General features: G+C 45.1%; 1 protein-coding gene across 1 annotated transcript in view; it reads left to right on the top strand.

The window, feature by feature from the left end:
* TBC1D8B (TBC1 domain family member 8B) overlaps positions 1–11235 on the top strand; it is a 40448-nt gene extending 29213 nt beyond the window's left edge. The window contains exons 15-21 of the mRNA XM_033137585.1: positions 1326–1394; positions 4107–4347; positions 5662–5727; positions 6405–6488; positions 7218–7274; positions 8661–8758; positions 10362–11235. Coding sequence (XP_032993476.1) covers positions 1326–1394; positions 4107–4347; positions 5662–5727; positions 6405–6488; positions 7218–7274; positions 8661–8758; positions 10362–10775 — 1029 coding nt within the window. The 3' untranslated portion in view covers positions 10776–11235. The remainder of the gene's footprint in view (positions 1–1325; positions 1395–4106; positions 4348–5661; positions 5728–6404; positions 6489–7217; positions 7275–8660; positions 8759–10361) is intronic.
* The last annotated feature ends 2057 nt before the right edge of the window (positions 11236–13292 follow it).

Raw genomic sequence — 13292 nt, forward strand, 5'->3', positions numbered from 1 at the left:
AACATTAGCCATCCTGGTCATTGTATGGTAACTTCGCAATGTGTGGTCGTAGTTGTCGTCATTTTATTTGTTGGCTGTGCATTATTGCTATAATAATTTGGTGTTTTTTTATTTTAAGAGTACAAGTGGATAGATCTCTGCCTCAAGGGGGAGTCGGAAATCCAAGAAGGGAAGCAGAGGGCAACTATGTGGCTATCTCAGCTGCACATGCTTAGATTTAAATCTCATTCACGCTATAAATTTAAAGCAGTATCGTACCAGTTTAAACAGCCATGGCCTCCTCCAAAGAAGGCTGGGAACTGTAGCTTGTTAAAGTGCTGAGAATTGTTAGGAGACCCTAATGTTTCACTCACAGAGCCACAGTTTCCTGGGAAGAGGGTTTAACTGTGAAACCACTCTGAGAATTGCAGCTCTGTGAGGGGAACAGGCGTCTCCTAACAACTCCCAGCACCCTTAACACCCTAGGATTCTTTGGGGGAGCCTATTCTTTGGGGGGTGGCTATTTAAAGTGGCTTGACACTGCTTTAAATGACTCAGGACTGCAGTACCTCAGGGACCACCTCTCTCCATGTGAACCAAACCAGACCCAAAAGACTCTGAGGTCATCATCTGAGAGGCCCTTCTTTGTGTGCCTCCTCCACATGAGGTCCAGAAGGTGGCAACACAAGAACAGGGCCTTCTCTGCAGTGTCTCCCCGTCTGTGGAATGCTCTCCCCAGGGAGGTTCGTCTGGCGCCTTCATTATACACCTTTAGGCACCAGGCAAAAACGTTCCTTTTCTCCCAGGCCTTTGGCTGATTAAGCTATTGCCTTTTAAACTGTGTGTGGTGGAAGGTTATTGGTTTGTTTCTGTTCTTAAGGGAGTAGGGAACCCTTTTCATGTTGAGGGGCACATTCCCAAGGGCTGCAGGCCAGAGGTAAGCAGGGCAACAAAGGAGAATTTCCCTTTTCTACAGAGAGTGTGAAGCAGGGTCTGCGAGGGACATTGCCTGAAGACAGGTGTAGTGATATACAGGGCCAGACAGAGAGGCATGGAAACTTTGGGTTCCTAATGAACACAGATGCACCTTGCCTTCACCTTAAAATGGCTTTGCTCAGAAATTTGAGGCGGTCGCATTCAGCGGTTGAAGGGGACATGGAAGAGTTAAGTTAAAAGTGTTTCGACCCAAGTGCAGAAGAAGTTCTCAGATTTTTTTTCCTGTGCCTGATAAAATCAGCCTCTTCTTTTACGAGCTGAAAATCAGCTAATGTCAAAGCACAAAGAACTGAGGGGGAAATGAGATTTACATCCTCCTAACTTGGTTGCTCTCATTCTGTCCTCTGTAGCTGCGTGTTATCTCCCAGGATGTGAAAATAAGTCCTAGCAACCTGGAAGAGCTGTATGAATTATTCAAGGTGAGAAGCTGTTTTCGCCTAATGCGCTTGTTTCCCAAAAATTTCTTTGTTTCCATCTTGAGTATCCTACTGTGACACACCTCCGATAGAACAGAGGAGATTTGATTAACTCCTGGAAACTGGCTAGCTCTTCTTGATCTTCTTTTTATAATAATAATAATAATAATAATAATAATAATAATAATAATAATAATAAAAAATCATTTATTTATTTTTACTGTATTTCCCCCGAAGCAGTTATTAGTTTATATCCAATACAGTGCTAAGTAACCAATCTGTCAGTGCAAGGATTTATGCTTGTACAGAGGGACTCCCCCCCCCCACACACAAACACTCCTCTCGTCCCTTATGCACTCCATGTTCTCCCCAAATCTCTGGGCAGTTTGGAAAACCCTAGAACAAGTTTGGGGTGTGTGCAGAAGGGAGGAGAGGCAGCAGAAGTCCTGTTGTGCAAGCGTAAATCCTTGTATCGACCAGTTGGTGACATAGTGCTACGTAGGATACAAGCCACAAATCATAATTTCCCAAAGGGGCTCATATCAATACAGTGGTAACTTGGTAGTCGAACGGCTTGGCTCCCAAACAAATCGGCTCCCAAACGCCGCAAACCTGGAAGTGAGTGTTCTGGTTTACGAACATTTTTTGTAAGCCGAACGTCCGACACGGCTTCCATGGCTTCCGATTGAGTGCAGGAAGCTCCTGCAGCCATTCGGAAGCTGCAGCTTGGTTTTCGAACCGCCGAACAGACTCCCGGAGCGGATTAAATTCGAGAACCAAGGTACCGCTATGTAAAGACACTGAGAGCAGATGATACAGGCCCTGGCAAGGGCTTGGAAACTGAAAAGACAAGGGACACAAGAAGAAGTAGAGAAGTGGAATTAGTGCTTCAAGGCTGGAACAAGGTGAGGAGCTGTAAATGCACATTTATTTCCAACTTGCTTGAATAGCAGTGAGCAACTTTTTGTTCTTTCTCCCCCTTTGCTTCTGCAGTCCCCGAGCAATAGGCAATGCTACTTATTTTAAAGCATTTATCAAGTCACTTCATATTTTTATAATCTCTAGGCAGTGTACTTCCCCACACACACACACAGTTTAGGCACTAGGCATTCAGCTGGTAGCATTCCACCTGAAATCACAGGTCGTAGTTTGTGGGGAGTGCATCTTTAAAATGATATTTTGTATGTCTGTGTGTGTGTGTGTGCAATATCATTTTAAAGATGCACTCCTCACAAACTACGACCTGTGATTTCAGGCGGAATGCTACTAGTTGAATGCACAGCTAGCGTTTCTACTGACCAGCAGACATTGTCAGTGTTATCCCTGGTGCTTTACTATGTTGTGAACATGGTACACAATTGTCTGGAACGCCGGTTTTCTGGGACGCTGGACCTGAACACAGACAGATGCTGGAGAGTGACTCAATCTGACAATTTCCGGGCATATTTGTTTTTCTCCTTTGACTATATTAAGAGGGCAGAAAACCCCCATATCCCCCAAGCTTCTCATTCTTCATTATGGTTAATAAATACCACCAGATATTCAGTGAAGTAAGATTGTAATTTTGTATGCTGGTTTGCAGTTGTAAAAATAAATTTATAAAATCATTCCTGCATTCCTTTTCTTTCATTTTCTCTGCTATATATATATATATAAATAAAATTTTCATATTCACAAACAATCATCAAGCAACCAAAACAAAAAGAATGAATACCATAAATTCCCATGGACTTCCTTCCTCCCCTTTGTGGATCCTTATGTTAACTTTTTCCCCCTTCTGCATCTTCTCTGTTGATCCAGTTCTATTAAATCTCCATTGCAACCATAGTCCAACATTCAAGTCCTACTAATAATTTTAATTGCTTACAACATTAATTTTCAATCTAAATTATATTTTTCCCCATTCCTTCTTAAAATTTTGGTCTTCCTGATTCCTAATTCTTCCGGTCGTTTTTTGCCATTTCTGCATAGTTCCCATCAGTTCAATCTGCCATTCTTCTCTGGTAGGGACTGTGTCTTCTTTCCATCTCTCTGCCTTTTTTAGGGGGTGGGGTGGCTACATGTTTTTGTATGCAGCAAAGACATCAACAAAAAGTTGTAGGTAGGGGAAATGTTACCTCTGAGCGACAACTCGGAAGCAACGTCCCTCTCGGAATTGTTCTTATCCTTGTTCTTTCTCCCCCGCAGGTATTGCTCTTATTTCTGCACAATATTATTTCTGTCCGTGGCTGTCAGGCCAGCATATCACAGTGTGGTATGCTGGCCTGACAGCCACGGACAGAAAGTCTCTACAGAGGGTGGTGAATGCAGCACATGATATCATGGGCTGTCCCTTGAGTTCACTAGATGACATTGCAAGGGATCGTTGCCTTAGGAGAGCGAGAAAAATTCTCAGGGATGACTCACACCCCGGTCATCACCTCTTCAACCTTCTACCCTCAGGCAGGAGATACAGAAGTATAATCAGCCGTACCAACAGGCTAAAAAAATAGCTTCTATCCGTGGGCTGTTAGGCTGTTGAACGGAAAATAACATAGCGAAATTGACTTGCGAGGTGGTGTGTTGTTCGATAAGAGATTGAGTGTTTGCGGGGTGGTAGGGGCTCGTTTAATTTCATTGTACACAGGTTGTACAATGACAATAAAGTTACTGTTATTATTGTTGTTGTTGTTGTTGTTGTTGTTAAACACATGGGCTTTTGTGCATATTTTGCAGAAGGAGCATTTTCTCTCTTGCTACTGGAGCATGGACAGCCCGGCCCTGAAGCACCATGACCCCAGCCTCCCTTACCTGGACCAGTATCGCATCGACTGCCAGCAGTTCCGTGTCCTTTACCACCTCCTGAGCCCTTGGGCGCATTGTGCAAACAGGGACTCCCTCGCTCTGTGGACGTTCCGGTTGCTGGATGATAACCTAGATGGGCTTATAAACTTCAAAGAATTTGCCTCTACTCTGGGTAGACTACTGAATGCATGCCATGCGGGGGGGGGGAGGGCGAGAGGGACATGTGCTCCTCAGTCTTGGGCTGGGTTGGTTATTTGCCAATGGACTCGCTGTCCATTTGGGGTGGGAAGATTGGCAGTGGAAGCAGCCTCAACAGGTTATGTTTGGTAGTATTTTTGCCATTCTATCCACTAAAATGCCAGTGAATTATTTATTTATTTGCATTTTAATGAGATAGGCCTGTATGATTCTGGATTTTTCTGGATCTTTACCTGGTTTTAGTATCACAACAGTTGTAGACTCTTTCCATGTCTTAGGCACTATCTTGCCAGCCAATACTCTGTTAAACAATCTTTGCAAATGGGGCAATAACATCTCAGATAATTTTTTATAGAAATATCTTGGTATACCATCCGTGCTTGGCACTTTACGTGGCTTAAGTTTCTTTATTGCTTTAGTTATATCTTTCAGCTTTATTGGTGCTACTAAACGCTAATAATCTTAGCAGGTTATACTAAAAGGTAAAGGTAAAGGGACCCCTGACCATCAGGTCCAGTCGTGTCCTACTCTGGGGTTGCGGCGCTCATCTCGCTCTATAGGCCGAGGAGCCGGCGTTTGTCCGCAGACAGCTTCCGGGTCATGTGGCCAGCATGACAAAGCCACTTCTGGCGAACCAGAGCAGCGCATGGAAACGCCGTTTACCTTCCCGCTGGAGCGGTCCCTATTTATCTACTTGCACTTTGACGTGCTTTCGAACTGCTAGGTGGGCAGGAGCTGGGACCGAGCAACGGGAACTCACCCCGTGGCAGGGATTCGAACTGCCGACCTTCTGATCAGCAAGCCCTATGCTCTGTGGTTTAACCCACAGCGCCACCTGGGTCCCTGCAGGTTATACTACTTGTCCATAACACCCATTATTGTCCACTTAAGAACTTGGGAAGCTGCCTTATCCTGAGTTACACTCATTGGCCCATGTACCTCAGTACTGTCCGCACTGACTGGCAGCAGCTCTTCGGGGTCTCGGGCAGTGGCCAGTTCCCAGGGCGATGCGGGGATTGAACCTTCTACATGCAAAGCAGATGCTTACCATCATCATAATCCTCATCCATCCTCCAAGCCTGCACTGAGATGCAACGATTGCACCTGGGGCCTTTTGCATGCAAAGCATCGCTGCCTCTGACAGTAGATTTAACTAGGAGAGTTAAGTCTAGTAGCAGTTTCATTACACCCAGGCAGCAAGAGTTGGGGGTGATGCTCCCCTGTACACCCGAGACTTCTGAATATGAATAATCTTTCTCTCCACCCCCCACCCTTCTCTGTTTGTTAGATGTCATGTATCATGGGAGCTTTACCCAAAAGCTGAAGCTGCTTTTCAAATTGCACATACCTCCGGGTGAGTCACTTTCGGGAGATCATGTATTAGTTGTTCCATTGCCTGCCTGGGATTGTGAAAGATCTCGCTTGCATTTTCTGTGTTTATTAAATGCAATTTTAATAGCTTCATTGCTTTCCTCCAAGGAGCTCAGAGTGTCATACGTGGTTCCCCTTCTCTCTCATTTTATCCGCTCAGCAACCCTGCAAGGTAGGCTGAGAGACAATGACAGGCAGGCCCAAGATCAGCCAGCGAACTTCATGGCTGAATCTGGACCAATTTGAAACTTGGTCCCCCACCCCAGGTCCTGTCCTGTCACCGCTGGCTATCATGCTGTTTTAATATTTCAGTTATTTTATTGTTTTACGTTTATACCTTATTAGCTGCTTTGACTGTTTTGTGTAGAAAAGTAGGTTGCTTTCATTAAGAAATTACCTCTCGGGGCTGTTGTGAAAATGAGAGTGGCAGAGAAGGGAGATATATCCCCGAGCTCTTTCAAGGAAGAACAGGATAACAATTTTGCTGCTTACTATATGGCGGGGATGGGTGAGCAGCTCCAATTGTGGCCTGAGGCAGGAATGATCTTTTTCAGACTCAATCCTCTATCTGTATAATGGGAGTAATGGGCTGCAAGGATAAAGTAAACAAAAGTTTTGTGTGTGGAACGTCCTTTGCAAATGCGAAGTTCTTTTTTGCAGCTTTCACCGAAGTGGAATCCCTAAGCCCTTCCAAAGGGACTCAGCTATCTAAAGAAGAGTTGATCCACTTTAGCCAATTAAATGGTAAGCCTCAAGCACGCTCTGTTTATAGAACCAGGTGGAGATTAATTCCCCCACCCCCATTCCACTGGGAAGAGGACCGGCAACAGAACTCCAACTTGAAGTGCCAAGAAGTGCATTTTAGGTCCCAACTTCTGAGAGGCAAAGGAAGCAGGATTTTCAGGTCTGTAGTTTCATACAGAAGCTGCCCTCCACACTGCATCCCACCATTTAAAGATACCAAAACCAGAATTGACTGAAGTGAGACTGTTAGAGCTGCACCAGACTGCCTGATGAGCATTTGTCATGATCTACTTGTGCAGGACGGGTGACACTGTGGTCTAAACCACAGAGCCTAGGGCTTGCCGATCAGAAGGTCGGCAGTTTGAATCCCCGCAACGGGGTGAGCTCCCGTTGCTCGGTCCCAGCTCCTGTGTCTTAACCAAGCCACCTTCTTAAACTATGGTTTGATATTGACCAGTTTCAGCAAGCCATTGTCACAATTAAGAACAGGTTTATTATAAGGTTAGGGAAAAATTGAATAACAATAAATAAAATATTTATGAAAAAATACTGTAATTAAAAGATGGAAGCAAAAGTGGCCATGTTGTGGGGAGGGGTGGGAAAGTTATGAGCCCAGTGTTCACTGCGGCGCTCTCTTGTATGATTTAGCATTCTGTCCAAACCAACCCATAAACTCTCTGGTTTGAGGCAGCTTCCCATGTCCATTCTTATCCTCCTCTTCTATTCTAGTTTCTTCTCCTGAGGACCGTGAAGGTGCTGATGCTTTAAACAGGAGCCCAGAAAAAGGTTGGTAAACTTGATTAATATCCAGAGAACTTGCGTCAATTTATACATACCATGTAGGGAAGATGCTGTTTTCTACTCTGTACTGTAATATTTAAGTTAGGATAATATATATATATTAAAGTTTGAAGGGTCCCGAGGATCCTCTAGTCCAGCCCCCCTGCAATGCAGGAATCTCACCTAGTGCACACATTAGAAATGGCCATCCAGCCTCTGCTTAAAACCTGCAAGGAAAGAGAGTCCACAACCACCTTCCAAGGGAGTTTTGTCAGCTCTTACTGACAGAACGTTCTTCCTCCTGTTGAGTTAGAATCTTCTCTCAACCGTTCCTCTTAAGACTTGGTTTCCAGACCATTGATCTTGGGAGCAGATAACATGCGGCACTCCAGTTTTTGGAAACTCAGCTTCCTTTGCCCTCCAGCCAGCACGCTGTTGTGAAATTTGAATGCCCTCTTGCAGATGTTGCAGCTGACAGTATAGAAAGCGTGGGAGAGCAGAGAAAATGGTGTGTTTTATTGATCTACCTAGCCTTCTTCCTCTGTTTGAGTCCTTCCTGTCCTCTGGAGATCTCAGGGTAGCATGTGGGATGAGGGCAGTCCATATGCTGCCCACCAAAGGTTGAGTTCTCCAGGTGGCAAAGGCAGTAAGGGTGTGTGTGGGGGGGGGGGGGAGACAGTAATCCCACTGCTCTGTGAAAGACCAAAGTCTGTACAGTAGCCGCAATCAGTTTAGAGTATCGCTGCTGAGGATTCTAGGCACTCCATGGGGTGAAGGGTATCTCACCTGCATGCAGAGGGTCCCAGGTTCAATCCCTGTTATCTCCAGGTGGGGCTGGGAACATCCCCTGCCTGAATCCTGGAGACTGGCTACCAGTCGGTGTGGACAGTATTGTGCTTGGTGGACCAATAATCTGACTTTGATAAGGCAGGTTCCTATGTTCCATTGTGTTCCATTCCCCCATTCACCTTTTTGTCTGTTGCAAAACAGCATTTCATAGCCACTGACCATACTCAGTCTTCATTGGGACTCTTTTGTCTCTTCCCCAGCCCAGAATTTTTAGCCTAAACATTTTTATTTTTGCACTTCTGTAAACCTTGGGTCTCCCTTGAAGCTGTTGGATAACCTCTGAGTGGTGCTGTCTTGGCGATGTAAACGATGGCACCCAGAGAACTATGTTCATGCCAACATGATGTCTTCCAGATATCTTTGGACTGCAGCTCCCATAATCCCTGATCATTGGCCATGCTGGCAGGGGATGATGGTTTTGGGAGTCCTCATCCCTGCTGCAAAGCCCCAGTGTGATCTGGCAAGAGCAACTACTCCCTAGAGACTGCTGTGGATAGAGTGAGGATTTCACTATTCATTTGTGTCTTGTTGCCTTCCAATTAGGTAAAGGAAAAGTAGACATCCAGGCCTATTTGAAGCAGTGGCAGGATGAATTGCTAAAAAAAGAAGAAAGCATTAAGGATTTGCCCCGCATGGACCAGGTAAAACTCACCTACGGGAGAACTTTTGGGGTGTGTGTGTGTTATTTGGGGTTTGGTTGGTTTGTGGGAGCAAACAACGAGGCCTGAGCCTGACACATGCTAACAGGGTAACAGGTCATTAAAAGAAAGAAGGAATTATAGAGTAGGAAGTGGTTTGGGGGTGGGGGCATCTAGTCTAATTCCTTTCTTGATGCAGGAAATTCAGAGTTCAGGCCTCCCTGGCAGAAGGCTGTGCTCGAAGTTGTCCAGCCATGGAAAGCCCAGTACAGTTGTACTTCTTCCCCCTTGGCTACGCCCATCTGTGTGTGTGCTTGTACGTACGTGTGTAGGTGGGGCTTGGGCATGAATCCTTGGAATATGATTGGGCGCAATTCTCTACTCACTTACCTGGGAAGTGGAATTCATTGGGGCATATTTCTGGATAAACATGGATTGGCTGCTTGGGCATTTCCCTGTTTTCATATATCTGTATTTCCTCCTAATAGGGGAAAACACCCTTATTTTCATATATTGTACTATTGCCCAAACTAGTCCTAGGCAAGGCGTTCCAAGACTGTGGTAAATGGACCACCAGTAGTCTATGAGCTTTGTTCATGTAGTCCACAGCATGTCCACCTTAAATATCCATATCAATTTTTAGTTGTACTTGCATTGCTTCTTTTAATCCATCCTATTTTGTTGTACAGTTGTACCTTGGTTCTCGAACAGAATCCTTTCCGGAAGTCCGTTCGACTTCTGAAAAAGTTCAAAAACCAAGGCATGGCTTCCGATTGGTTGCAGGAGCTTCTTGCACTCAAGCGGAAGCCGCGTCGGGTGTTCGGCTTCAAAAAAACGTTCGCAAACCGGAACACTCGCTTCCGGGTTTGTGGTGTTTGGGAGCCAAAACGTTCGAGTCGCAAGGCATTCAACAACCAAGGTACGGCTGTCTCTTTTAAAGTAATCAGTTCGTTGTCAAACTGCCCTACTGTCAGAAAGCCTCTCCTCATGTTCTGCAGAAACCTACCATCCTAGATGTGCCCTCTAGATCAGGAGAGAGAACACGTCCTCATTGTGAAAGCCATTCAGTTATTGGCACTCTATTTATTTTACAGCTCCATTTTAAAAGTATTTTTTATGCCGTGGCAAAAAAAAATCTTTGCAAGGCAGTTTGCAAAATAAGAACATGAAAAATGGTTTAAGTGTTTATGCAATATGTACAAACATAGAGACACTCAAACGCCCACAGAGATGCACAATTACCTAAAACTGCATTAGCATAACCTTCCGAATCAAATAAAAGCATCAGTAGCTGGTGAAAGAAAAAGGTAACTGTAAAATATAAAACCAGCAGCAATTTAAAGTAGGCTGAAACATCTAGGGTAGTCCAACACTTGGCCCCCTGAGGGCTGCATGTGGCCCTTTAGGCCTTGTTTGGCAGCCAAACTTAGCTGAATATGGCGACACTTCTGGTAACTGCCAACCTGTCAGGTGATGCTAGCGTGTCCCACTTAGAAGCACACTTTGTAAATATGTTAAGAGGTTTTTAGAAAAAGAAATGGGGGAGGGAATAGAAGTTAGGTTGTAAAATATGCCTTCTTATTTCTCCCTTCTCCACCCACCCCAGTCCCAGTTCATCCAGTTTTCAAAGACTTTGTATAACTTATTTCACGGAGACCCAGAAGAGGAGCTGCTCTATCGCGCCATTGCCACCGTCACCAGCCTCTTGCTGAAGATGGAGGAGGTTGGCCGAAGACTCCAGAGCCCCACTTTGCCAGCCAAGAGCATGGCCCCTTCCACCTCCAACTTGGGCGCAGAAGATGCCCAGACGCCCCCAGAGGCTCAGCCTACCCCACAGATTGAAAGAGGTGGACTTCAGAGCCCACGCAGACCCGACGAATGGTCATTTGCCTTTGAGCAGCTGCTGGCGTCTTTACTAAATGAACCTGCTTTGGTGAGATTTTTCGAGAAGCCAGTGGATGTCACAGCCAAGTTGGAAAACGCTAGAGTTTCTCAGTTGAAAGCGAAGGCCAGAGTATAGCACCTGCCTGATGCTCCACACAGAAGCACTTGGAAGGACAGAGGGTCATTTGTGAGCTCAGCATCTTGAGTTTGGGGGGTTTGAAGATTCAGCTTGATTCCCCTCTATGCCATAGGCAGGGTTGTTTGTGTTTTTGCAAAGTTAAAATAAGCATAGCTTGAAGGACAATTTGCACCTAAATTTTGCATTTTTAGTACACTCGGGAGACTTAAACCACATCTGCCAACACAAGCCAACTTGGAAGGGAATAGCAAGCAGGTCTGTCAGGGGCAAAGTTGGGGATGGTTCGTGGTTGTTGCTTTCCCAAACCACCGTTTCGTGTTAATAGTTCTCACGCTGAATGTAATGTCTGCCACTTTTGCTGCAGAGTGGTGTTGGCCTTTACCTATTCTGATGTAACTGTTGGTTGGATTTCCAAAGAATTGCTTCTTAAGCTCTGAATGTAGAATTTGTTTCCTGCTTTGGGAGAGATACTTTTTGATGGTCAGTTGAGCGTGGCTGTTTAAAAGGGGGGGGGGAGCTGTGTTGTTTCTGTGAATGGGACTAAGTGCTGCTTTTGATCATTGTTGTTGTTGTTGTTTTAAAAAAGTGGCTAGTTGATACAATCTTGGGGAGGTTGCAAACCCAGGTCACCTGCCCACTGTTTTAATTTCTGGCCTTAGACCATTTTACTTGTGGGAAGTCCTGTGTTTCCCTGACCATGCTTACCCTAGATTAGCCCAATTCACAGCGGCATGGAGGCCACATTGTGATGGCGGCTTCCTTCCCAAATCCACTCTGGTAAAGGGAAGATGTCAGGGCTTCTTTCCATGTCAGCATCAGCTAGTGAAGGTGGCGCTAGAATAGAAACAAACTGCAGCCTGGTGTCTCCACTCAGATGTCCCCATAGGAGACCAGCTCCTGTGATGCAGCACTAGTGTTTGAATTTGGCTTTTGTTCGGGGGCGTTTAACATTTTAGTTTATCTTTTTACTCAGGGGCCACATTCACCCTTGGACAACGCTCCGGGGGCCAAATCCCACTGCGTAGCCCAAAGTGTAGGCACCCCACACTCGAAAATGTTCACACACAAAGCCTCTCCTTCATGTTGATCAGTTGAGGGTGGGAGGGTGGGGTGGGGGGTTACTGTCTGTCCTCTCTCTCCACTTACCAAATGATGTATCTCATGACCAAGATTTGGGTGATTTGCGTCCACATCAGGGTGCCGGACTGTATGGAGGGGTTTAAACGTCTCTCCCCCCCCCCACTAACATGTCTGTAGTGTGTATTTCTTTTTGCTGCCACTGCCCAAACTGGTGTGGTCTTGGCGTGGGGGCGGGGGGCTTTGTTTGGGACAGAGGTTGCATCAGGTCCCTGGGGCTGCAGCCTTGCTTTAGATTATCTGCTTCCTTTTTGAGTAGTAATAAGGCCAGCATAAAACAGTTTTGTAATACAGATTGCATGATACTTGAAGGATTATTGTGAAGTTAAGGTGAACACTGTTGTGGAGAACTGTTCCCTGCTGGTGTCTTGTAGGTTTTTAGGACTAAGCCAGTTTCTAGTACCTGTTTAACTGAAACACACATGCTCACGCGCACGCACACACACACACACACACACACACGGGGCTTATGGTCTCTTTCTTCACTTGTCTCTCTTTTGTTGACATTACTGATGTCATAATGGTTATAGGAAGCACTAAAATTTCAACATGCCCCTTCCTCCCAAATAATCTCCAGTGTCCCTGCAGGGTTTTTCTCAGCCAAATGTAGCTAGCTGATGCTAGAAGAAGAAATGCCAGTTCAATTCAGAACTATGTTCATAGTGCAGTTTGAGTGATGAGAAAGCTTGGCAAATCCAGAACTCTCCATGGCTCAGGTGGACAAATTCCTTTTTATTTTCAAAGCATGTCATCCAATAGATCTATTTACAAATTGTAAGGAAATTATATTCTGGAACCTTGTAGGTACAATCTTTTATATGCAGAATGACCAGCATACATATTATATGTACTAATCAGATATTGATTACCAGTGACAGAGGTACTGTGTTTAGGGTTCTTTCTCTCTGTGTGTTTGTGTCTCCCTTTAGGTCTTTTTTTTTTTTTTAAAGCATTGGAAATGTGCAGACTTCTTATCCAACCAAACAGCCCCTGGTGATATGTGCAAAGTAGATATTTGCTAGCAATGGGTATATTTGCTCAAGAGAAGGAAGAATGAGCTTTCCAGCTCGGAAGGAAAAAGCTTTAACAACTGGCAAGGCAGAGGAGGAGAAATCAGTCCACTTAGTCTTAGCCTCTTTGCACCTTTCTATCTGCATCCTGGACAAGACTTAATCTTAATTATGAGTATTTTGAAACAGGTCCAAAGTTTTCCACTGGAAGGACCTTCGGTCTAAATTCTATGCAAATAAACCAGCACTGTGGGAGGCATGTGTTGCCTTTTAAAAGGGACTGATTTCTGTTTGTCTCTGTTGCCCAGGGAGGTGGGCCTTTAGATCACAACCCACACACCTTGCCAATGAATGCAACTTGGATATT

Source organism: Lacerta agilis, chromosome Z (assembly GCF_009819535.1).
Source record: "Lacerta agilis isolate rLacAgi1 chromosome Z, rLacAgi1.pri, whole genome shotgun sequence".
In the NCBI taxonomy this organism is placed as follows: domain Eukaryota; kingdom Metazoa; phylum Chordata; class Lepidosauria; order Squamata; family Lacertidae; genus Lacerta; species Lacerta agilis.